Source organism: Panthera leo, chromosome A2, assembly GCF_018350215.1.
Source record: "Panthera leo isolate Ple1 chromosome A2, P.leo_Ple1_pat1.1, whole genome shotgun sequence".
NCBI classification, from domain to species: domain Eukaryota; kingdom Metazoa; phylum Chordata; class Mammalia; order Carnivora; family Felidae; genus Panthera; species Panthera leo.
In genome coordinates this window covers 130,311,908-130,339,312 of record NC_056680.1, presented here as the reverse complement: position 1 = coordinate 130,339,312, position 27,405 = coordinate 130,311,908, and the positions used below count along the sequence as shown (strand labels likewise).

The following is a 27,405-nucleotide window of genomic DNA, read 5'->3' as shown; positions in this document are numbered from 1 at the left end:
AAAACCCTTTGAATTAGAAATAATTTTAAACTGACACTAAAAGGTCTAAAAATGAAAGAATGAATGTAATGTTAGTGTTTTTCCTGAAACAAAGTTTTGAAATTGTTTTTAAAATTGGGATAATAGACTTTTTAATTGAAATTTCCTAATTTTTTTTCTTCTATGGCCTTCAACATTTTTTTAAAATACTGACCAACTCCTTAACCCCAAGAAACTTTGAACAGGTTTTCTTTGTTTTACTTTTTTTAAGTGACGTTTTGCTCTATTTTCTTTACATTTTTTTTTCAGTCTCTCATTCTGATATAGAGTTAGAAAGTGCTGCTTTGTGATAGAATCTTTGTTCAGTCAGCAAAATAAGGTGAACACTGTCCACAGAAGGGCTTGTTAACTTTGTCCTAGGAGAGTTTGAACTGCCATTCTAGCAGGGAGAAAAAAATGAAAAGAGTTTAATGAGTGGTAACACTAAAAGATTAAGAGAATATTGACTGATAAACAGCTCACTGAGATGCACATAGTAGATTAGCTATTTAGTTTTGTTATTTTTATTCATCTTTGTAGTAAGGTATGTTTTTAGGGGTTTTGTTTTTGTTTTTGTTTTTTACATTTCAAAAGGTACAGTAAAAATTAAGTAGATCCTTTTGGTTGGTGTAGATCCTTTTGATTGTTTTGTGGAAAAAAACTACAATAACATATGCAGTGGATCTTAGCCTTGGTTCTGCATTGGTATCATCTGTGGAACTTCGTGGAACATAGGCATCTGTATTATTTAAAAGCTCCATAGGTGGGGCGCCTGGGTGGCTCAGTCGGTTAAGCAGCTGACTTCGGCTCAGGTCACCATCTCGCGGTCCGTGAGTTCCAGCCCCGCGTCGGGCTCTGTGCTGACAGCTCAGAGCCTGGAGCCTGTTTCAGATTCTGTGTCTCCCTCTCTCTCTGACCCTTCCCCGTTCATGCTCTGTCTCTCTCTGTCTCAAAAATAAATAAACGTTAAAAAAAAAAAAAAAAAAAAAAAAAAAAGCTCCATAGGTTATATCATGGACAGAGCAGTGAAGGAATGCCGATCTAAAGTATAAAGTACTATAGATTAGAGTAGGAAGGAATCTGGAAGAAAGGACTTCACCTAGGAGACTCTTAAACTAATCTGATTTAGAGTTACTAATAGCATAAATAACAACAGTAATCATGAAAACAGAAAGTTATATCAAAGACTTTTTGAAGGTCTGAGTGAGCAGTTTTAGTGAAAGTAAAAGGGAAGAGTCAGAGATGATGTCAAGGTTTGTTGTCTGGGAAAATATAAGTACCCATTTTCATCCATTTAAAAAAAAATTTTTTTTTTTAACGTTTATTTATTTCCAAGACACAGAGAGATAGAGCATGAGAGGGGGAGGGGCAGAGAGAGAGGGATGACACAGAATGTGAAACAGGCTCCGGGCTCCGAGCTCTGAGCTCTGAGCTGTCAGCACAGAGCCTGAGGCGGGGCTCGAACCCACAAACCGTGAGATCATGACCTGAGCCGATGTTGGTCGCTCAACCGACTGAGCCACCCAGGCGCCCCTTCATCCATTTTAAAAATGTATGTATGTTGGGATGGGGGCAGAGAGAACAGAGTAGACAGGCAAATTGAGAGAGATGGTGTAAGGGTTTAGTTTGGAATATATCCTTTGCAAGTGTAGGATTGGAAGCCCTCTTTGTGGAAATTGAAGTTTGAGGGCAGATGAACTGCCCAGCAGAGTGATGATAATTTATAAATGAGGACAGATCTTAAAAAACAACCAGGTGTGTCCAATTTTATGTAAGTAAATGCTCCTCTTTCTGCCTTAAGCTCCAATACCACAGTTGTGCTTGCCTTTATTGTATTTGTCACTTATCAGTTCACTAACCTGTCTTTCCATTAAACTTCGTTCTTTGAGCAGGACTCTGCCTTTTGTCTTTGCGTCCCAAGCACCCTGCCTTATAAATTTAAGACACACTCAAAAAGAAAGAAGCTAATATAGGTATTTCCAGATAGTTGAGTTCAATCTTTTATATTCATTCATATTTTTAAATTGTAAATTTTGGGTACAATTTTTTGTAATGAATTTATTGTCTTCTTATATTAAGTAGTTAGATTAATTTTACCCTTTTAGGGGTGCCTGCGTGGCGCAGTCAGTTAAGTGTCAGGGCTCAGGTCATGATCTCACAGTTTGAGCCCTGCATCAGGCTCTACACTGGCAGTGCAGAGCCTGCTTGAGATTCTCTGTCCTCTCTCTGCCCCTTCCTCGTTCATGTGCGTACTCACTTCCTCTCAATAGAAATGAGATTTTTTTAAAAAAATTGTTCAGACTATCATTATGAACATCTTATTTTTCTATAAGTCAAACTGGAAATAGCAGAGAATATAGATATTGTAAAGGGCCTTGCCCTTAACATTTGTTAAGTATTTGTTGCATCAACTTGCCTTATTTTACTATATGCTGTGAATTCTTTTCCTCTTCTTATTTGCTACTCCCCTTTCCCTACCCACTGATTCTCACATACCAGTGTTAACCAGAGATTAAAAAAAAAAGTTTTGCCCACAGAAATATGAGAACTAATAAGGATATTTTAATGTGTGTCTGTTTGTGTTAGTATTAGAAGATGGTAATAATTTTGTGTATTAGTGTATATTTACTTATATACTCTAACTTCATAGTTAAAAATTTTGCAACCCCAGTACCAATCTCATAAATTCTGGGGGTGAAATTTGTACAAGTGGCAAAATCCAAACATCTGAGAACCACTGATAGACAGTACTAATTTATTGTGCTTTAAGTGTAGGTATATTGATGCCTATTGCAAGGGTTATTTTAGAATAGATGGCTAATCACCATACCTTTAAAGGGGCATCTGAGTACACCCTGTTCTCATTTATACATAAATTCCTCTAATTAATACAGAAATTCCTAGTCTCATTTATACAGAAATTAGTTCTCAGAAGGTTGTTCGTAAGTCCTTTGTTTACACTAAATAAGTAAACTCTGTAGTTGCACCCATACCAGTAAATTTTTTTTACAAGGAAATAGTAGATGTTGATTCCATTGATTCTGACTCTTCTTAATTCTTTTCATCTCGTGTGTGGGGATGTATTGAAAGAGTTTTACATTTTGAATTAACTACTTTTATCATAAATATGTTTATAAAAAGAGAGTGCCCCAAACACAGGATACACTGTTGGCTAAATTGTATTTTTAGGTACTGAGTTTTATCCATGCAATATTTTGTTTTTTAATGAAATTTGACTCTTCAGGTTGCCCCAAGCCTTGCTGACCTGTATATTATTTCACCGGACATTTGAGTTTACAGTCTTGCACAGACCTGTGGTTTTGAGCCATCGCTGTACAGTGACTTTGCTTGGGGAGCATTAAAATACATGACCAGTTCCCACTCCAGGTCATTTAAATGAAACTTCTGGTCGATTCCAGTGTGCAGCCAGAGTTGAAACCACTGCCAGAAATCTAACAATGTGGTTGTAGAGACTAAGTAACTGCATTTGACTGAGAGAAGACCATTTGTTTGTGGCAAGTAGAGTCAGTGTACTTTGCTCTGGTGTCAAAGCTTTGTTCATATCTGTGAAAGTTCATAAATCAAAAATTTGTAAAGAGAGGCAAGGCGGTATGGTGGTTATAAGCATGGCCTTTGGCACTTGACTGCTAGGTTTGATGTATACCCTTGAGAAGTTTACTTAATCTCTCTGTACCTCAGTTTCCTTATCTGGTAAAGTAAAATATCTTCCTCAATGGGTTGGTATTAGAATTAAATGAGTTGATATTTGTAAAGTACTTAAAACAGTCTGTGCAACATAGGAAGCATTAAATTTGTTAAATACATCATTTAAGAAATACTAGAGGTGTATCATTAGCTACACTGCCTGGGTGCATTTAACAGCCATAACATTGAAGATTGGCTGGTTCCTGGAATTTCTACCTAGATTGCTCTGTAGTCTCTTTCTTGTTCGGTCAGAATGGCTGTAAAAACAAAGGTTTTTTTGGGCCCCCCCTTGCTTCTTATATTTCTATTTTTATGTGAAAATAAAAAAATAAAAAAATAAAAATCATTTCCCTTAACAGAGAAATGACTAGTCATAGCATATTGGGTGTAAGATGCAGGTTTTCAGGTGGTTCCTGTGTTTGAATCTCAAGAACTGCTTCAACACCCACACTGTGGATGTTTTGTTCCACTTTGGGTGTGTCAGTATATCAGGTGCTCAAGAATGCTGAGAAGCTCCTTTAACTCTATTTGTGAAACAGTCTGGTCCTAAACACTTTGTTAGCCTTAGAATGGCTGTTGAACTTGTTTCCATTTGGTCATGACTTTATCTGTTTACCTCATGTTAGAGGAAATGATCTTGAAAGGTTCTTCGAACATGAATTTGGTAATCTGATCATTTATAGGTAATGTGTCTTACTGCCCATATTTGGTAATATACCTAAGTAAAAATCAAATAAATTTTTAGTTCTGAATTTCTAAAAGTTCAAGATTAGTTTTGATACTCAAAGTAAATTGGTTTTGATTTTTTTAAAGAATTTGATGGCCCTCAGGTTTAATAAAATGCATTTTTTTTTTAAATTTTGTAACTTTTACTGTGTTCATGGCACATAATTTTTTTAGATGAAACTTACTGAGGTACAATTTATGCACAATAAACTGCACACATTTGAAGTGTGTAATTCAGTGGATTTTGACAGATGTGTACACCTATGAAACATTACTGTAATCAACATTTAGGATGTTTTTGTTGTCTCCCAAATTTCCTCATGCTTCTTTGTAGTCACATCTCTCTCTCTCTCTTTCTTCCTCTCTCTCTCTCTCTCTCTTCCAGGTCCACTGATCTTTTCTCATTGTAAATTTGTCTGCTTTTTTTTTGTAGAGTTTTATGTACATGGAATCATGTGATGTCTTCTCTTTTGTATGCCATGTGAGAACCACAATAATGCAATGTGAATCTTTGGTATCATGGCTCACAAGGGTGAACCACTAAGAATAATGACAAGCTATTCTTGTTTTAAATTGGCCTCAGATTTATACCTAACTAAAGTTCTTCTGTGCTTCTTATCTTTTTAAAGTGAAATTAGGAGTTATTGAGAAAATAATATTATTTCTAACATAGTTGTAAATATCAGATGGTTGTGGCATGTAAAAATGCATTCACTTTAGCACCATCTAGTCATTTTTTTTTCACATAAAAATAACTCATCTATTTAGTGTTGTTACCAGTAATTTCTCCTTAAGTTTAGGGCTTTGCCTTTTTTTAAAAAATGTTTTAATGCTTATTTATTTTTGAGAGAGAGAGAGAGAGTGAGCAGAAGAGGAACAGAGAGAGAGGGAGACACAGAATTCGAAGCAGGCTCCAGGCTTTGAGCTGTCAGCACAGAGCCCGACGCGGGGCTCTAACCCACGAACTGTGTGATCATGACCTGAGCTGAAGTCGGATGCTCAACCAACTGAGCCACCCAGGAACTTTTCCTAAAAAAGCTAGGACTTTTCCTAAAAGATAGATGGACTGTTATCAAAGAATTTAATGGAGTTGACTGCACTTCAAGCTGCAATTTTGCTTTAGACAATAGTGTAAAAAATATATATATAAATAAATCATGTGTGTATGTATATATACATATATATGTTTGTATACATATATACACACACATACACGTAGATCTGTATCTGCTTAAAACAGTGGCTAAAATTCCTGGAAAATTGACTTTGAATCTATTGTTTTTCTAAGTCTCTTATAACTCTTATTTTTGAGAACGCTCTTTTGAAGTATTCAAATTGTACTTCTTTTTCATCACTACTATCTGTTGACAGTTGTCAACTGTAGTTTGAATTTTACTCTGTGCATAATTTAATTTGTAATTTTGGGGTTTCCTGTATCTTTTGAGCATGGTGAAAATTCAAACATTTTCTCTCCCATTAATGGGGCACCATGACTAACCTTGATAGTTTATAAAAGTTCTAAATGAAAATGTCTTTTGAACTAATGAATTAATGTGCTATTAATTTTTTTCCTATTTAGTTGTTACTGGCTTCTCATAGGAAGTAGTAGCTTGTATTTTTCTTTAGTTGTGACATATAATGTTTGTGGAGGTGAATTTAGTCAATAATTAGGATATTGTCTTGATATTAGAACCAGTCTTCAAAATAACTTGGCTCACTGATTTCTATTATTGAACTTGGTTTGGCAACCTAAGTTGGCATCACTTGTGTTTTAAATTATTAATTAGTTTTTTTAAGTTTATTTATTTTTGAGAGAACACACACACACACACACACACACACACACACACGTCCAAGTTGGGGAAGGGCAGAGAGAGGGAGGATCTGAAGCAGGCTATGGGCTGTCAGCACAGAGTGGGATGCAGGCTCCAACTCAAGGAAACTGTGAGATCATGACTGAGCCCAAATCTGACGCTTAACTGACTGAGCCACCCAGGCACCCTTTTTAGTTAGTTTTTTAAAATTAATGTTTAAAAATTTTAAATATAAGGAGAATATAATAAATGGAAGTCATGTTAATATGAACTTTGTTCTAGAATCTTGTAAGACAAATTGATGACTTTATCTTTTAGACAAAGCAGAGTTTTAAGTTGATCTTTAAAACTATGTATTTGAACAAATGATTACTGATTTGTTCTCTAAATTTATTATTTTAGTTTGACCATAAAATGTTCATTAACTATTAATTTCAAGTTAAACTGGAGGACATATATATTTTTAATTGTGCTTTCTAAAAATAATTTTTGATTTCTCTGTATTCGGGCAAAATGAAATGTGTATGTTTATTGTAGATTTACCTCTCCTTCACTCCCTTCCTTTTTTTTAAAGATACATTCACATTTTCGTAGGATGTCTGTAACAAGTAGGCAAAAAAATAGATATTAATCACAGTGATTTTGAGTCATCACAAATGCCAATATCATTGTAAAATCATTATAAGATTAATTATTAGGGGTGCCTGGGTGGCTCGGTAGGTTGAGGGCTGGACTTTCGGGATTGGCTCAGGTCATGATCTCGTGGTTTCATGAGTTCGAGCACTGTGTTGGGGTCTTTGCTGACAGTGTGGAATCTGGGATTCTCTCTCTTCCTTTCTCTCTCTGCCCCTCCCCTGCTCACGTTGTCCCTGTCTCTCTCAAAAATAAATAAATAAACTTAAAATGAAGACACATTGTTGGGATGAGCGCTGGGTGTTGTATGTAAGCCAATTTGACAATAAATTATATTAAAAAACAAAAAATTTAAAAAAGACTATTCATTGAGAGCTCTGATTGAGCTTAAATATTTAAGCATTTCTGGTTCTGTTGACTAGATCTTTGATGTAGACCTCAGGAAGTTCGTAGTTCCTGATTTGCCTTTTGGTAATGAAAAAATATTATTCTTTTAAATAAGATAGTCTTTTAAATATTGGTTGACTTAATAACTAAATGATAACCAAAAATTCTTAGAATCAAGTTTTAACGTATTTTTTATGTATGCAATTTGACCAAGTTAGCAGAAGAATTCTGAATATGTTTACTGGGCACTGGTCACCCTTAATTGGTTTTGGCTTTTAGGATCCAAATCATAAATTATTTTGAAAATATTTTGCTTAAAGGAAAAATACCATTATTTTAATATTCTAAAAACAAAGAATGGGCTATTATGAAAAAAAAAGAACTAAATTTACCCCTTCTATTTTTGTTTGATGACTTTATTTAAACAATACTTTAATAAGCTTTCAAGGGTATTCTAGAAAGTAGAATTTTCTCATAACTGGAGGCTATGTTTTTGTTCAACTTTGCAACCACCATTTAACATAGTGTATTCCTAATAGACAGGGTTTTATACATTCTTGTTGAATAAATACATGATTTAAAAGTTCTGGGTCCAGGATACCTTACATAGGATATGGGGAACATAGCACATTCTTATCTTAGAGCATCTTGTTACATATCTTCTTTCCTTTCTTTGCCTGTGCTAGCTCATTAGCTTTGTTATTCTGGGTAGCATTTGAAATAGGTTTTGTTTTGTTTTGTTTTGTTTTCCAGCAAATCCAATGAAAGAATGAAGAATATAGAATATATACAATTGTGTTGTTTAATCTCAGTTATATATACGTGTACTACTACACTTTACTAAACACATCTGTTTGAGTATCAACATACTTGGGGAGAGTTTAGAGATTTAAATGTTAATGAAGACATCAAGTTGAAAGTGTTCTGCAGACAGTTTGAGTTCAATAGGCTTGCAGACAAAATTTGAATCCTTCCTCTAAACTTCATTGGAGCAGATAGTAAGGTTTAAAATTCTACAAGAAATTGATAATATTGGAACAAAATTTTGTTAAATGTGCAAAACTACAGGTCTTCTTAAAAGCTGAAGGGCAGTAGGTTTCTGTATATAAACAGTTATCTTTGCATCTCATAGCTAATAAAATAATTGTAAAGTAAATTGAATTTCACAGTGTACAGTGACATAGATTTGTAGTAGATGCCTTTGGTGTCCCATATACCTTACCTTGGTCTTCAGCTGTGGTGGGCAAACCCTGTGAGCTCAGAGGAACCCAGCCCTTACAAAGTCCCACTTTAAATGAGTGCTGCTTTCTTTTCTGCTCTGCACCTTTCTCCAACACTGCTGGAACCCACTAAGGATATCCCCTTATTCAGTGCCTAAATGAAAACTAAAAGTGCAGGTTCTTAACAACTCTCAGTTAATTGGGGATTGTAGCTGATGCATAAAACATCCTTGCCTCCTGTCTTTTAGGTGCCCAATTCCAGAGGCTTTCTGTATGCTTCTCTTATCCCTAGGAGCAAACTCAATAATGCCCTCTGTATTACCACTTTTTCCTTCCTAGGTTCATTCTCCCTATTCCCTCCACTCCTGTTTCCTAGGATTCTCTCTGAAATAAACTGCTTTCCCCAAAACCCAGGTCTTTTCCCTACATTGTATCTTCTGTAGAATCTAAACTGAAAAGTTGTACAGAAAGGAAATCTGGGGGCACCTGGGTGGCTCGTTGAGCGTCCAATTTTGGCTTGGGTCGTGATTTCGCGGTTTGCAGTTTGTGAGTCCGAGCCCTGCGACGGGCTCTGTGCTGACAGCTCAGAGCCTGGAGCCTGCTTCGGATTCTGTGTCTCCCTCTCTCTCTCTCTCTGCCCCTCCCCTGCTTGCGCTATCTCTCTCACTTTTTCTCAAAAATAAATTAAAAATTTTTTTTAATTTAAATTAAAAGGTATCATTAAATGGGGTGTCTGGGCGGCTCAGTCGGTTAAGCGTCCGACTTGGGCTCAGGTCATGATCTCACAGTTCATGGGTTTGAGCCCCGTGTCAGGCTCTGTGCTGACAGCTCAGAGCCTGGAGCCTCCTTCAGATTCTGTGTCTCCCTCTGTCTCTCTGCCCTTCCCCTGCTCATGTTCTGCCCCCCCCCCCCCGAAATAAATAAACATCAAAGAAAACTTTTTTTAATGTATCATTAATCAAAATATTTGTTTTAAAGGTTTTACTTCCTGTAGTTCTATTTAGAGAGTTGGTAAATAACTACATCTGAAAGATGTTGCTAATACTGAGGAGTTTTTCTTTGAGAATTTGGGAAATAAATTTGCCTGCTTGTTTTTAGTGGACAGTTATTGCCAATCTACTATATAACAAATTGAAAGCTCTCATCACCTCACAAATATTACCAGTTAATGAAAATATTGTTCTATAAGAACATAACCCCCAAGAAGAGAACTTTTCATTCCTTTGGGGTTTACAGTTGGTATTCAGACCTAGAAGGAGACTGTGATATATACTCCTTTTTAACAGTGTGTGTGAGGGCATGTTTGTACCTTTCTTGCTGTTTCTTAATTTGGTCAAACTAGAGGGCTAATCGTTTGATTTTCAACTCAGTCCTTGTTGGACTGTGCTTAAAATATAGTGTTTCAAATTTTGACTAAGTCTAGATATATTTAAACTTATAATTATTTTTTCTTTGTTAAAAAAAAAACACTTTTTAAATACTAGAATCTCATAGTCTCACCTCTGGAGAGAATTTGGGTAGAATGATTATCTTCAAATTTGGTTGTTTTATTTATATTTTTCAGCCTATTCTGCCAAACAATTGCCTACATTTGAACATGAAGCAAGAGAACCTAAATCTTACCACTAAGGACATTGAGTGAAGCTACTTTGATAATTTTTGTTTACTCTTTTACCCTTACAATTATGTTAATATCATCTATTTGGCATAACATCCTCATACCATTCTTTATTGGAACTCACATTGTTGTTTCAGATTTCATATTAAAAGTGAGAACTTATTTAATGTTTTTAAAACGATAGTAGCAAGGGGTGCTTAGATGGCTCAGTAGGTTAAGCATCCAACTCTTGATGGATGACTCAGGTCATGATATCACAGTTGTGAAATCGAGCCCCACCTCTGCTTGCTGTCTTTCTCTCTCTCAAAAAACAAAACAAAAACAAAAAAAACCCATAGTAGCCAGAAGTAATATCGAGGCTCAGTAATATACTCAGCTTATGAGGTGCCTGGGTGGTTCATTCGGCTAAGCATCCATCTCTTGGTTTTGGCTCAGGTCACAATCTCACAGTTTGTGAGTTCAAGCTCCACATTGGGCTCTGTGCTGACAGCATGGAGCCTGCTTGGGATTCTCTCCCTCTCTCTCTCTGCCCCTCCCCTGCTCATGCTTGCTCTCGCTCTCTCTCAAAATAAATAAACTTAAAATATATATATAGTCAGCATATAATGTTTATTCAGAACATTTTGTAAAGACTTAAAACTTCAGAGAGGCTTCTAAGGTAGTTTCTCTAGCAACATTTTTGCCCTATAATTATAATTTTTTAAAATACAATATGCCTAGAACACATCCAAGTGAGTAAATAAAAATATTTATCTTGCTTGGTAATTTATGGTGCCATCTCACCTATCAACCCTTTTTTTATTGATTGATTGATTTGCTTATTTTTGAGAGAGAGAGAAAGAGACAGAGTATGAATGAGGCAGGTGAAGAGAAAGAGGAAGACACAGAATCCAAAGCAGTCTCAGGTTCTGAGCTGAGCTCTGCACAGAGCCTGACGCAGGGCTTGAACCCACGAGCTGTTAGATTATGACCTGAGTTTAACTCGGCCCAACCGACTGAGCCACCCAGGCACCCATACCCCTTTTTAATATAGGGAACTGATCAGTATGTAGAGATCCAAGAAAATAACAGGCAAGAAGCAGGCTTAAGTAACTTTGTGCCGCAAGGTCAAATTGCCCAAGGGTACCAGGATAATTGATGTTTGAATACCCAGCCATAATTGTCCCCTACCAGTGTGTTTTTGGTTTATAAACTGATAACTCCTACTTATGTGTGTTAGTTTCATTCAGCTTCACAAATCCATCTGTTTAAATTGGTGAAAATTTATTTGATTATCAAATCATCATAGTTAAAGTGATACATCTATTTGCATAAAGGAGCTTTTAAAATTCTAGTTTAAACTTGATGCAACTTGACTTTATAATTTTGCTTATATTCATCTTTAAGTAATTTTAGATTACGCAGAAACTTTTAAAAGCCTGAGACATTTGTAAGTGAAGTTAACTTAATTCGTCTTTTCCCTTGTTTTTAGTGGGAGATTTTGATAAGATCTGGCGAGAACATTGTGAGGATGAGGAAACACTTTGTGAATATGCTGTTGCAATGAAAAATTTGGCAGATAACCATTGGGCAAAAACTTGTGAGGGCGAAGGTCGTATTGAATGGTGTTGTAGGTGAGTGTTTTTATGAACTAACATTTTTGGTTTCTACTATATCGTTTAAAGTCTGAAATCCAAGTAATGCTTTGTATAATTTACTGTACCAAAATAGGACTGTTTTAAAACAGATTATTTTTTTAAATAACTTCTCCCTCTTGCCACACTTTCTCTAAGTTTATATCATTCATCCCTTTTTAATCAAAATGTTTTTCTTTGACATAACTTGAAGTTTTGTTTCAGCCTTTCAAAATTATAGCTTTAAAAAATAAAAATAAAAGTATAGCTTTAAATGCATCAAATATACTTAAACGTCAATACATTTAAAATATGAGTTTTAACACTTAACTTCATTGATAAGTCATAGTATAGAAATTTCTTTTTATAATTCTCCATATTTGGATTCAAGTAAACGTGATTTTCTGTATTTTAAAATTTGAAAACCTCTTAAAAGTGTCAAAATCCTGAATTTTGGATATATAATTCAGAGTATTCCAGCACTTAAATTTACTTTGGATAATGCTTATTTTCTCATTGTATAAATTTAAGACATCAAAATGAAATACTCTTGGTCATTTCTCTCAAGGTAGTAAAATTATTAGAACGGATATATGTATTGATTGAATTTATAAATGAATTCTCAGAAAACAAAGCATTATCTTTCTGCATGGACAATGAATTTATGATAATTTCTGGTTTATATTTCATTGCAGTTATTTTTTATCCAAAATTTCTGTTTTAATCTCATTTAAAAGTTATGTTATAATGCATATTTCATTCATTCAACAAATAGTCCAGAGAAAAATGCATATTTAATTTAGTTATTTTATTTATTCATTTAATAATTTTTAATGATTGTCCACAGTGTACTAGTCACATCACAGGCACTGGGAGTACAACAGTCAGCCAAACAAAATCCATGCTTTCATGGAGGTTACATGCTCATGAGGGTTAGAGGCAAGAAACAATACATAAATTAAAGATATGCTGGGTCAGATAATGGTAAGTCCCATGAGAAAAACAAAGCAAGGAAAAATAAAACAATTTTAAGTATGGTAGACAGGGTAGGCCTCCCAGAAATGATGCGTGTAAAAAACATTAAAGAAGTGAGACAACAAGCCCTAGCAAGTCCAGGGGCCTTGAGGTAGGACTGTGCTGACATGTTTTTGAAACAGCAAGGAGACTAATGTGGCTAGAGCGAAACATAAGAAGAGTGGTAGAAAATAAGATACCAGCTAGATTTCGTAGGGTCTTGTAAACCATGGTTAAAGACATTGGCTTTTATTCTGTGTGAGATGAATCACTGGATGTTTTAAGAAGAAGAGTAACAGGATTTTATTAACCTTTAAAGTGTGTCAAGAATTCTTAAGAATTAATTACTGTGTTAAGATAGACTATAGGAAGGGGAGTATGTAAATCAGGAAATCAGTTAGGAAGCTAATGTGATAATCAAGGTGCAAAGTTATAGTGAGGCAGTTTTCTTAGAGAGTGAGAAAGTGAATGGACAGAACAGTATAATAAAATTAATGCTCAAGTGAGTATAATGACTCAAGAGAAGGGGAAGGGAAATGGTATGTATGTTGTATTGATTATAGTGATACATAAGTAGGGAGTTGAAAATATGAGGTGAGTGAGGAGGAGTGAAAAGGTGTTATCAGTAGATTGCGGACCCCAAGAATTGTGGAGTTGGAGAAAGAAAGGAGCCAGAATAATAGGAAATAAGATTCTTGAAACTTAAATGTTTGGTGTTTTCTGCTTGGCTCTAGAGAGAAAATCTCTCTTTTAGAAAATATACATTTTCTCCCTCAAGCTAAGAAATGCAAAAGGAAATGTATTACTGAACCAGTTATTTCCCTTGTAACATGGAGTAATGGCATAATCCAATCAGGAAATCAGCACCATCTCTATTTAAGACCATCATTCTTGGCTTTTAGCAGCACTGCTTTAAAATTAGTATTCGGGTATATCAGGCAAGCTCTCAGACTGCTTCTTAAATGGACTTTGATGTGTGATATTCTCATAGGAGCATTTGCTTATACCTTCCTTAAATAATCTGTGCTCACACTTCTCTCTTCTTTTTCCTTAGATGTGTGGTTGTTATCAATAGTTATTGTATCTACATGTGTTTGAAAAAGGTCATTTTTAAGTCAAACTGCTGAAAGGGAACATTCATAAGAATTTAGGTCAAACTGCAGGAAAAGAACAGTGGCAAATATTGTAAAATAAATTTACTATGGAAAGTAATCCCATGAGGAGTTTTATAATGTCTTTACTTTAAACTTAAAACTAGCTTGAGAGAAAAGGCTACAAAACAGTTTTGAATTTTGAAACTTGATTTATCTATAATTTTAACTTGAGTTTATATAATTCCTTTCTCTATTGACAATTCTAAGAAAGCAGTAGTACTTTGAGAGCTAAAGTGGGCTTTTAAAAGAGTTTGACAGAAGTTTCTGTTCAGTTAGTTATACTTAAAACTTCATAAGAATTTGGTATGTAAGGTAAGGCTTACTGACATTACCCTGCTAAGATTTTGTTGGCTGTTTAGCTTGAAGAATTCCACGTATGATTTCCTTCAAAAGATAATTAAATTTGATTTATAGCATGAAATACTAAAAACATAACACAAAGGCACAGCTGTATGATTAATAAAAATATTTGCTTTTTGGGGTGCCTGGGTGGCTCAGTCGGTTAAGCGTCTGACTTTGGCTCAGGTCATGATCTCACGGTCCGTGAGTTCGAGCCCCGCGTCAGGCTCTGTGCTGACAGCTCAGAGCCTGGAGCCTGTTTCAGATTCTGTGTCTCCCTCTCTCTCTGCCCCTCCCCTGTTCACGCTCTGTCTCTCTCTGTCTCAAAAATAAATAAACGTTAAAAAAAAAAAAAATTAAAAAAAAAAAATATTTGCTTTTTCTAACTTTTTGTACACACAGAGAAACAAACACAGTTTCCTGGATTTGCAAGTAAATTGCAGATAACATGATATTTCATTCCCACACATCTCCTAAGAATAAGGACATTCTTCAGCATAAGCATAATACCATCATCACATTAAGATAATTAACAGTAATTTCCTCATTTCCTAAAATACTTAGTTCAAAAATTCAGATTTTTTTATTGTCCCCAAAATGTGCTTGTAATTTTTTTCTTTTAAATCAAATTAGGGCTCATGCATTGCATTTGGTGGTTGCATTTCTTTAGGTTCTTGGTTTTGTTTTCCACAACATTTAGTTTTTTTTGAGAAATGACAGTTTATTTGAAAAATATCCCACATTCTATATTTTGTGGTTTTTGATTCAAGGTGGTTAATAGCACTGTTCAAATAATCTGTATGTCCTTACTGATTTTTCTTTTTGGCTTTTTGTTCTGTCAGTTACCAAGAGAGATTTTCAAGATACCATTTTTCTCAATTTTTGTATAATTATTTGGCTCATCTTTAGATTATTTAATTTTTCTCTTAAAGTTCTCTTAAATTTCATCTTTTTCTGAATTAGAAAGATTTATAGGGTTGCCTGGATGGTCAGTAGGTTAGACATCCAACTCTTGATTTCTACTTAGGTCAGGATCTCACGGTTCATGAGACTGAGGCCTGCGTGTGGAACCTGCTTGGGATGTTCTCTCTCCTTCTCTGCTCCTCACCCTTGTGCACACTCTCTCAAATAAACTTAAAAAAAAAAATACTTATGGTAATTATTATAAAGTCCTTGTTTGCTTATTCCAATATATAGTTTATCAAGATCTGTTTCTTTTGGCTGTTTTTTCTTTTGATTACGGATCATTTTTTTTTTTCCTGCTTCATTATATGTCTGGTAATTTTTAAAAATATATACTAGCATTATGTTTAGAAGAGACTGGCATAATATTAGTTTTTCCTAGAAAGGGCATGCTTTTTGTTTTGTTTTGTTTTTTCCCTCTAACAGGCAGCCAGTGAGACAGGGACACACTTTGATCCATCAGGGGTTAAACTGAGTTGAAGTTGGATTACATAGTTGCATTTCACTTGTGTCTTCAAATGCTTTGAGGGTGAGTCCTGTTTTATGTATATTATAGGCACAGTCCTCTAGCAAGACTCTGGGACCTAGGTCCACAGAAGACTGCAAAGAATTTTCTCTGCTTTTTAGTCCCACTCCAAGCCTCTAGTACTTCCCTTGCCTTTTTCATATTTGAAAATCAAGACCTATGGAGGAGGGTGGGGGTGGGATGCAGGAATAGAACAGGGAGAACAATCTTTGCATTTGGGTTTCTTAAAGATTCCAGTCTGTCACACCATTCTAAGCAACCATTAAAAGCTCTGCTGGTTTCCCTTTAATCAAACAAAATCCTTCTACCCTGGAAGACATGATCCTTTGCTGCCTATACACCTTTTCAACAAATGTACAAAGTGCCTGTGATCTCTTCTCATCTAGGCCTTTCTTTAGTTCCTTTATACCTTTTGTATCCTCAGCTCTCTTGATTTCTTTTTAATACATTGTTTTTTTAGAGTGTATAGTTCTTTTTCCCCCATAGCTACAGCATAACCAGGGGCCCTTTGTGATTTTCTATATCCTAATCCAAAACTAGTTTTGTGTCCTGTATTTTGGATTTATTTGATTGTTTTCTCATGGAGCCATTAACTACTTTTCCAGTGTCCTTTATTTCTTATAAACTGATCTAAAGTGTTGAATCAGGTAACATTATTTTTGACAGAATATCTGTTAGGTGAAACTGCACACTTACTGCATTACATTAGCAAGTGCTTATTGTCGGGTTACCTGCTAAATTTTGCCATTTGGTGTAGGTGGTCCTTCCATTGTAAACTTATATTTTCCCTTTGCAATTAGCAAGTAATGTGTAGAGGGACATTTTGGCTTGTGGATCAATCCTGTCTCCTGACAGTCTGTCAGCTAACAGGTTTACTTCTGTTTATTAAATAAACTATTTCATTTGGGATTGCAGAGTGATTTTTTAAATTTTTTTTTAATGTTTACTTATTTTTGAGAGAGAGAGAGAGAGAGAGACAGGGTGCGAGTCAGGGAGGGACGGAGAGAAAGTGAGACACAGAATCTGAAGCAGGCTCCAGGCTCTGAGCTGTCAGCCCAGAGCCTGACTGAGCCACCCAGGTGCCCCACAGAATGAGTTTTTCAACTTGTATCATTCTTTTTATTTATTAGCTTCTGTAAATAAAACCTTTTCTTTATGAACAGGGAATGATTATGTGTTCTCCAGAAAGGCTGGGTAGAAATAAACATATACGTATCCCTAATTCTTTCTGTTTAGTCATCAATTCTTACAATAAGGAATTGGTGTAGTAATTCCAATTGTGATAAGTATGTTTTTTGGTTTGGGGTTTTTATATCACAGTAGCCTCCTGCATTGTTATTTATTCATTCTTTCCATCAGTCTTTGTTTTTTTTGAGGGGGAATATATTCAAATTATTCCATATTCCATATATAGCTGGCTTCTGTGTTCTGAAATCACTTTTGAGCACTTTGTTACTATGTGGTACAAAATAACCCTTTGGTTTTGCCACCCAAGACTTAGAATCAAACTATTTCTTCATAGGGCCTGTTTCTTTTAGTGAGAAATGGCATTTAGAAATTAAGATCTGGGCACTAGATGTGCTGCTAAAGGACTTAGTTCTGAATAACATTAATACATTTGCTTTGTCCTACAGTTCACATAAAATAGTTTGAAAACTACAATGTCAATTTTACTTCTAAACTTTACCTAGCAGTAAAACTGACTGGATGAAGTTTAAAGTATCTCTGTAGTTCTTCTGTCTTTAGAACATAAACCACTAAGTGTCGGGATACTGTGTTTAAAAGTTACTTGAAATAGTTCTTTTGTATATGGTTATGTTCACTTTCAGTTTTATGGGTTTCCCCCCCTATTTTATTTTGTAAGAATATAAAACATTTGCATGGTTGAGAAGTCAAGACTTTATAAAAAGGTGTATTCAAAAAAGGTTCCCTTCCAATTTCCTCATTTGTTACTTGTTTTATCCAAGTAACAAATTATTTTCAGGTAACATTATTTTGTTGTTGTTTTTTTGTTTGTTTGTTTTTTGCAGAATTAACCAAATTCACATACACACACATAACCACCCATTATCTATATTCAAATGGGATATGGTATATGCTGTTTTTTGTTGTTGTTTTTTTTTTAATTTTTTTTTTCAACGTTTTTTATTTATTTTTGGGACAGAGAGAGACAGAGCATGAATGGGGGAGGGTCAGAGAGAGAGGGAGACACAGAATCGGAAACAGGCTCCAGGCTCCGAGCCATCAGCCCAGAGCCTGACGCGGGGCTCGAACTCACGGACCGCGAGATCGTGACCTGGCTGAAGTCAGACGCTTAACCGACTGCGCCACCCAGGCGCCCCTGGTATATGCTGTTTTATACCCTTCTTTTTTACTTAATATGTCATGGAGATCACTGTTGTATTAGTCAGGGTTCTTCACAGAATGGGTTCCTGTGTATGTGGAGGCTGATAAATCTTGAGATGCAGTGGTGAGTTGACATGCTAGAGACACAGGAGAATCAGTGGTGTAGTTCCAGTCCTAAAACTGGCAGGCTTGAGGCCTAGGAAGAGCTGATGTTTCAGTTTGTCTGAAGGCAAGAAAAAAATCAGTGTCCCTGTTCAAAGGCAGTCAAGCAGGAGGAGTCTTTCATACTCTGGGGAGGAGGGTCAGCCTTTTTGTTCTATGCAGACCTTCAAGTGATTGGATGAGGCCCACCCCTATTATGAAGGACAGTCTGCTTTACTCAGTTTACTTATTTAAATGTTACTCTCATTCAGAACCATCCTCACAGAATCACTCAGAATGTTTGACCAGATATCTAGGTACCCCTTGGCCCAGTCAAGTTGACGACATGAATTGACCAACTGCAAGTAAATAGATACCCTCTTCATTTTCGTAAGTTATTTACAAGTTTTTCCTGTTAAAAATAGTGCTGTAACGGATAACCTTGTGCATATTCATTTTGTACATTTGGCATTGTATCTTTGTAGATTCCTGGATGTGCAATGGCTGAGTAGAAGAGTAAACGTATATGTGATTTTGTTAGATTTTGTCAAATCACCCTCTTTAGAGGTTTTATCATTTTGTAGTTCCGTCAACAAAAAACAATACCTATCTCTTCACAGTGTCACCTACCTTTAGAAGTTTTGCCAGTTTGATAAAGTGGGAACTGATATCTCTGTGTGGTTTTAATTTATGTTTCTCTTGTGAGTGAGGTTGAGTATGTTTTTATATATTTAAAAATTATTTGCCCCTTGTGAATTATGTTCATGTTTTTGACACTTTATTTCCATTGGTTTTGGTCCCTTTTATCTTGATTTTTTCATAGCTTTTTATGACTTACAGATATGTGCCCTTTGTCTTCATTAATACCTTTTGCCATGCAGGTTTTTGGTTTGCCATGTAGAAATCTTTGTTTTTACGTAATCACATATGTATCTCTTTTATTGCTTCCAGATTTCTCTTACCTTAGAAAAGCTTTCCTGATTCCCAGACTATAAGAATTCCTAATAGTAATTCACTCATTTACTCACTAGTTTTCTTTTTTTTTTTTTTTACTAGTTTTCTTATAGTACTTGAATGATACCATTTTCTACATTTAGATCTCTGACCTATTTGGAATTCAGTCTAGTGTTTGTTGGGAAGTATAGATCTAACTTTCCCCCCAATATAATTCCCGTTTCTCCAGCATCATTTATGAAAAGCACCACCTTTTCTACAGTGATTTGGCATGACACTTATATGCCATGTTAGCCAACTATATGCTATGGTTGGTTCTTTTTTAGGACTTTGTTATGTTTCATTGTCTATATCATTTAATCTATGTTATTCTGTAACATCTTCCCCTGCTCCACCACTGCTCTTCTTTCTCAGGGTTTTCTTGGTTCTTTCCTTTTTTTTTTTTTTTTTTTTTTTCCATGTGTATTTTAGAACCAACTGGTCTAACTAAACTTGCAAAACTTTGTATTTTTATTGGGATTTCATTAAATTTTTTAATAACTGGAGAAAACTGACATCTTTGTAATGTTGAATCATCATGCCCATGAAAAAGATATGTATTTTTCTGTTTGTTCCAGTCTGCTTTTGAGTTGTTCAGTAGTGTTTTAAGGTTTTCTGAATACTGGTTTTCTGAATATGTGCATTTTCTTGTTACATTTATTCCTAGGTGTTTTATCATTTTGAGCTGTTGTAAATGTAACCTTCACTTCTGTTATATATTCAGATAGGCTATTGTTTATATATGCACATATATATGGAGGCTTTTGATTTTTGTATTTTTACATCTATTGGTATTGGTTTATGATTGATTCTTTTGGGTTGTCTAGGTTAACTCATCTGTGAATATACATTTTTCTTTCTTTCCAGTTTTTTTTCTTTTTTCTTTTTTTTTTTTTTTTTTGACTAATACTTTTTCTTTTGTCTGCTACATAGCTGTGTCTTATTCATTTAGCAATGTGTGCATTGTGTCCCCGTTAAAAACGTGGCTAGCTTTTTGGCTGATATATATGTATAATTTCACTTTTAGGAAGTGTTCGCCGATTCCTATTTTACTGAGTGTATTGTTTTGTTTGTTTTTTTAGGAATAGGTGTTGAATTGTGTTGAATGTCCTTTCAGCATCTGTGGAAGTGTATATGAGTTTCCTCCTTAAATTTATGAATATATATGTGAATATATTAATGGATTTAAATTTCCAGGTGAAAGGGATTTTTTTTTTGTTTTATTCTGTTACACTTTTATTGTGTTGTAATAGGATGATTTTTATCTGTTTTTCTGTGGCTTTTACTGTGGTTTTCTTCATGACATAGTATATGTATATGGTAGTTTTGTGAATATTCCATGTGCACTTGAAAAGAATTTATACTCTCTTTAGAGAGCAGAGTTTGTTATGTAGATAAGATAAACCTCATTATACTCTTTTTGGCTTCTCTAACCTTACCTAATATTCATTCACTTGATTGAGTCATGTATTAAAGTTCTCTATTGTTAGTTGTGTCTGTTTCTCCATGAATCCCATGGAGTTTCTGCTTAGTGAAGATGGCTGCTATGATAAATGGCACATAAATATTCATAACTGTTATATCTTTGGAAATTGTGGTCTTCAGCATTATAAAGTTTTCCTTTTTTTATTCATTTAATGCTTTTCATTCATTACTAACTAGCCTCTTCATCAACATTTCTCAGCCATCTCATGGATGAACTTCATCTTCTAGTAAATCTTTTAAAACCAGCTTGCAACTATGATGTTCCCTAAGTTCTTACATACAAAAAGCTGTTTTTCTATAGTTTTGTTACAAAATGTGCAGCTTGGCTGGATAAAAATCGTTGACTCACACTTTCTTTCCTTCAGCTTCTGAAAAAAAATGTTTCTCTATTTTAGTCTTATTTTGTATCTTCTTTCCATTTTCTCCCTCCCCACCCCCCCGCACCCCTTCTCTCCCCTTTCCCTCTCTACTGAACCATTTGGTAGTCAGTTGCAGAAATCACAAGACTTTCATTCCTAAATATTTCAAGGTGTATCATTGCACTTAGTTGAGGTAAATTCTCTAGCTTTCTCTTTATTTGAAGTTTTTATTTAAATTCTAGTTAGTTAACATAGAGTGTAATGTTAGTTTAGAATTTACTGATTCATCACTTACATGTAACACACAGTGCTCATCACAACTGCCCTCCTTAATGCCTATAACCCATTTAGCCCATTACCCTGCTCACCTCCCCTCCAGCTACCCACAGTTGTTCTCTGTAGTTAAGTGAAACAAGTTGGTCAGAGAAAGACAAATATGATTTGACTCATGTGAATCTCTCTCTCTCTCCTTTTTTTTTTCTTTTATGACACAGACATCTTATAAAGGTTTATAGACTCTCAATTTGGATTTGTATGGTTTTTTTCTGAGTAGATTTTTTTAAATGTTTTTTATTTATTTCTGAGACAGAGAGAGACAGAGCACGAGTGGGGGAGGGACAGAGAGAGAGGAAGACAGAATCAGAAGCAGGCTCCAGGCTCTGAGCTGTCAGCACAGAGCCCGACATGAGGCTCAAACTCACAAACCGTGAGGTCATGACCTGAGCCAATGTCGGTCGCCCAAAAGACTGAGCCACCCAGGCACCCCTCTGATTAGATTTAAGTGAAGCATATTAGCAAGAATATTACTTAGGTGATATTGTGTCCTTCTCAGTGTATTACATCAGGAGACACATGATAACTGTTCTGACCTGGGTTTTTTTTCCCTTTCAAATAGATTCATTTTCTTGGTGCAGTTTTAGGTTCATAGTAATATTGAGCAGAAAGTACAGTTCCCATAAACACCCTGCCCACACACATGCCCAGTATGCTCCCTGTCAACATCCACCCAGAATGGTACATTATATTGTAATTGATGAACTTCTTTGACATCATTATCATTTAAAGTCCATAGCTTACATTAGGATTTGTTTTTGGTGGTGTATATTCTGTGGGTTTTGACAAATATATAATGACAAATATTCACCATTATAGTATCATACAGATGGCTTCCTTGCCCTAAAAATCCTCTGCTTTGCTTGCACATCCCTTCTTTCCCCAGTCACAGACTCTTTTACTCTTTCCATAGTTTTGCCTTTTCTAGAATGTCATAGAGTTGGAATCATAGTATATAATCTTTTTATGTTGACAGCTTTCACTTAATAGGCATTTAAGTTTCCTCCATGTCTTTTCATGGCTCGGTAGCTCATTTCTTTTTAGCACTGAGTAAGAATCTATTGTCTGGATGTACCACAATTTTTTTCTTTATTCACCTGCTACAGGACAACTTATTGCTTCCAAATTTTGGCAGTTATGACTAAAACTGCTGTAAGCATCCATGTGCAGGCTTTTGTGTTGAAGTGAGTTTTCGTGTGTGTGTGTGTGTGTGTGTGTGTGTGTGTGTGTGTGTGTGTGCGTGTGTGTGTGCGCGCGCGTGCAAATACCAAGGAGTGTGATTGCTGGATTGTATGGTAAAAGTAGAGTTAATTTTGTAGGAAACGGCCAAATTGTCTCCAAAGTGATTTTATCATTTTGTATTCCCACCAACAATGAATGAAGAGTTCTTGTTGCTCCACATGTTCACCAGCAGTTGGTAGTGTTGATGTTATTAGTGTGTAGTAGTGTCGTGTTGCTATTTTAATTTGCATTTCCCTAATGATATATTACCTGGAGCATATTCCATAAGCTTATTTGCTGTCTGTATATCTTCTTTGGTGAGTTATCCGTTTCTTTTGCCCATTTTTAAACTGGGTTGTTTGTTTTCCATTATTAAGTTTTCAGAATTCTTTGTATATTTCAGATAACAGTTCCTTCATGAGATAAGCCTTTTGCAAATATTTCTCCCAGTCCATGTCTGTCTTCTCATTCTCTTCTCATTCTCTCCCATTCTCTTTTGCAGAGCATTTTTTTTATTGTAATTAAGTCCAGCTTCTCAATTCTTTATTTGATGGATCTTGACTTTGGTGTTGCATCCAAAAAGTCATTGCCAAGTCCAAGGTCACCTAGATTTTCTCCTAGGAAGTTTATAAAACTCTCCAAGAGTTTTATAGTTTTGTGTTTTACATTTATGTCTATAATCCATTTTAAGTGTTGTGAAAGGTGTGATATCTGTTTAGGTTCATTTTTCTGGTATGTAGTTGTCGTTCCAGCACCATTTGGTGAAAAAACCATCTTTACTCCATTATATTGCCTTTGCTCTTTTATTGAAAAATCATTTGAGTATATCTGTGTGGGTCTACTGGGATGTTTTGTTCCATGTGTCTAGTTGTCTATTCTGTCACCAGCACCACCCTGTTCTGATCCACTATATAAAGTAAGTCCAATAGTGGCCAGTCCTCCAATTTTGTTCTTCTTCAAAAATGTGTTGGCTATTTGGGTCTTTTGCCTCTCCATATAAACTTTAGAATTAGTTTGTTGGTCTCCACCAAATAATTTGACTTGATTTTCATTGGGATTGTACAGACTCTATAGATCAATTTGGGAAGAACTGACATTGTGGCAATATTGCATCTTCCTATCTATTTTCATGGAATATCTCTCCATTCATTCCTTTTTGTTCTCAGCTTTTTAATTTCAAATTTGAAATGTTCTTTCATATCTGCAGTTGCTTTATTATATATAATGAATACCAAAATGTTACAGTTTTTTTCTCTTTTATAGCTGTTTTTGAGTCTATGTCTTTGATAATTTTCATCCACTGGTTTTAATTGTTTTTCTCTTCCCTTCTATTAGGACCTTGTTTGGTTTCTGTATTCATTGAGCATTTATTTTATGGGTTTGTCTATTCTGTTGGAGTGTCTGTAGGGGTTTGGGTGGCTTACTTGGTTCTTTAATTCTGAAGAACCTTGTTTGATTGCCACAAATACAAAAGTAAAGTGCCTTTAATATATATTGTCCTCTTTTGGTCTGACTTAACATTTTTTAATATATGGTTTATAACATCTCAGTAGGCTCATTATCCTTAATTGCTTAATTTTTTCCTTTTATCACCAAACCTCCAGAGATACCTCCATTTTTTCAAAGTGCCTCCTTTCTCCCCCAGAAGCAATATCTTTTCAAGGCTCTCCTTTTTGGTGGCATTTACTTTTTGTACACTTTTGCAATTAGCCCCAGCCCCAGTAAATCACTAAACTACTGTCATTAGATTTCTAAATACCACATCTTTACATTGGCCTTGGAGTCTTGTGGGATCTGAGGCTTGCTTATCACTCCAGTGTCACCTAGCCACCTTTCCCCACTATATTTGTGTTGGCCTCAGGATCTTTTTACCTGTGAGTCCATCCATCTGTTTTCTTCTCGGCACCTTACGTTTCACATATCTTGAATGGATGTCCATCTCTGCAGGATCCTTGCTGTGTTTATCTACTGTGCCTTTGCTTATGCTATTCTGCCAGAAAAGCACTCACCTCCCACCTAGCATTCTTCCTTGATTATTCCTACTTATATTTCTGAAGTCAGCATATATTACTGACTCTGGATTGATTGGGTTATCAGTTGTATATTATCTTTATCAGTTGTATTTTCTTTATTATTGTATAATTGTTGTCTTATTCACTAATCTGAGCTCCTTGAGAGCAGCAATCCCTTCTCCAATTTGTTTTCTCATCACAGATGTGCCTGGCACATGGGGGCTCTGTATTCTTAATACTTAATAAATATTTGATTTATGAAGAATGGGTTTCAACTCCTATATATAAGAATTAAAACTAAATCTACATAGGAAAATTAAAGAAATCTTTTTTTTAAAAAGTCTTAATAGTAATTACTAAGAAAAAGTGAAGTTGAACTAATAAGCATACTGTAAGTATGAGGAGAGATGGGCATTGTTCCCTTAGATCATAGTTCTACTTGCAGAAATCAGTTTTAAACTTTTTTTTTAACGTCTATTTATTTTTGAGACAGAGAGAGACAGAGCATGAATGGGGGAGGGTTAGAGAGAGGGAGACACAGAATCTGAAACAGGCTCCAGGCTCTGAGCTGTCAGCACAGAGCGCGACGCGGGGCTCAAACTCACGGACCGCGAGATCATGACCTGAGCCGAAGTCGGACGCTTAACCGACTGAGCCACCCAGGCGCCCCGCAGAATTCAGTTTTAAATTAATTCTTCAATTCTTCTCTTGCCATATGTTTCTGGAAATTCACCAAGCAGAGTCTATGGAGAAAAATAGTTTAGCTTTGTTCAAAGTATGAGCTATATGTACTAATAATGTGTTGTAAGAATCTAAAAAGAAAATTTGTTTAGATTCCCTTCTCCTTCAAGTAGCTTGGTAATTGTATCATTTATTGTTTTCACATGTAAGCTATCACATTGTAAGCTCAAGGGCCTGAACTAGGTCTTGTTAGCCTTTCTTTACCTTAAGATTCCTGGCTTTAATAGCTAATAAATATTTGAGTTGATTCTGTGGTTTATGTTTGTTTTTCCTGTTATATACCCAGGCATGGTGTCCTACTACTCTAAAATTGTATTCGGTTTGAAGAAAATTGTTTATAAGATTATGTCAGCCATCAGTTTCTGGTGCTGGATGGCAACCTGATCTGTTCTAAACTATATGAGCTTAAAATGAAACATCTTCAAAAAATCTGCATTTTACTAATGTAAGAATTCAGACAAACAGGAACGGTCTCTTGATGGATAAGAATAATTTCCAGGTGTTACAAAAACCACCGTAATGTTCAAACTTCTGTTCTGTAAATGTTTACCTGTATGATACAGTACCATTTTTACCTGAACTAGATTTGTATTCCCTTCCCTCAGAGCAAATAAGAATATCAATAAGTCTTAATATGTTGACATCCTCACTTAGTTTTCGTAAACCAACAGGGATCTAAGAAACAACTATTGGGGTATCTGTCTGCTACCAGCAGACCTGGCTCAGAATTAACTGTAACGACTGGTCTTTTTGTATGCTGTCACTGAATAGCAGAGTTACCTAAGATTTTCTAGAGGAACTTAAGTTTTAGTTAAGAATGCAGTTCAGCAAAACATATAGGCACATCTGTACCCTTGAAAACATACTTTTTACTTATTAAATATAATCTGTGATTATGCTTTATTGTATGTGCAGTGCTACAGGTACTCAAACTTAACCTCTGTGTGACGTTTTCACAGTAAGAATTTGTAATTGAAAGTTTCCCGTTTTGAATAATAAAGGCTAATGTTTTTCCATTTTATTTTATATTCCTGCCTAGTATTTTAAAATATAACTACATTTTGCTTCGTAGTGTATGCAGAGAATATTTCCAAAATGGTGGAAAGAGAAAAGCACTTGAAAAGGATGAAAAAAGAGCTGTACTCGCCACTAAGACCACTCCAGCCTTAAGTACACATGAGTCTTCTAAACTTGAAGGTCATTTAACCAACCTCAGCTTTACAAACCCTGAATTTATAACTGAGTAAGTACAGTTTTTCTATTTCAATTACTAACGTCATCCTGGATAGCTCTATTAATAATGTAAAATAGTGTAATGATTTACAAAAAGTAGTGGGCTGTTTGCCTGCTCCCCTGATAATAGATTAGGCTGAAAAATGCAGATTTATAATATTAGTAGGTAGAAAACTAGCATAAAATTTTAAGGGATATCAGGAAAACTAATGGTTCTATAGCAGATTGTGTTCAGGAAACATAAGAAAGAATTGTTTCTTAAATGTTGTAATAATTATTCTTATGGTAATAAAAGAATCAAAACAGCAAAATCCATTTTAAACTATGTTTAATTTAAAGTGGCTGTCTCTTAACTGAAAAATCACAAGGAATAATGGAAGATTATTAATGGAACCAATTGCCATTATTCTATTGTTGATGTGAAAATTTGCCTACCAGTAGTTTATGTGTGCATAGGTACAAATTTTATTTAGTAAATACATGAATGTATTTCCAGTTTAATTGAGCTATAACATTGTGTAAGTTTAAGGTATACAACATGATTTGATATGTGTAAATATTTTGAAATGATTACAAGTTTGGTTAAACATCCATCACCTCACAGTTACAATTTTTTTTCTTGTGATGAGAACTTTTTAAATTCTTTTTTTTTTTACTTGTTTTATTTTTTATTTTTTAAAATTTACATCCAAATTAGCATATAGTGCAACAATGATTTCAGGAGTAGATTCCTTAGTGCCCCTTCCCCATTTAGCCCATCCCCCCTCCCACAATCCCTCCCATAACCCTCAGTTTGTTCTCCGTATTTATG

At 35.2% G+C, this 27,405-nt stretch overlaps 1 protein-coding gene across 1 annotated transcript in view; it reads left to right on the top strand.

Moving 5' to 3' along the window:
• Positions 1–27,405, top strand: part of BMT2 (base methyltransferase of 25S rRNA 2 homolog) — a 93,689-nt gene that overhangs the window by 5,074 nt on the left and 61,210 nt on the right. The window contains exons 2-3 of the mRNA XM_042922504.1: positions 11,593–11,734; positions 26,434–26,604. Coding sequence (XP_042778438.1) covers positions 11,593–11,734; positions 26,434–26,604 — 313 coding nt within the window. The remainder of the gene's footprint in view (positions 1–11,592; positions 11,735–26,433; positions 26,605–27,405) is intronic.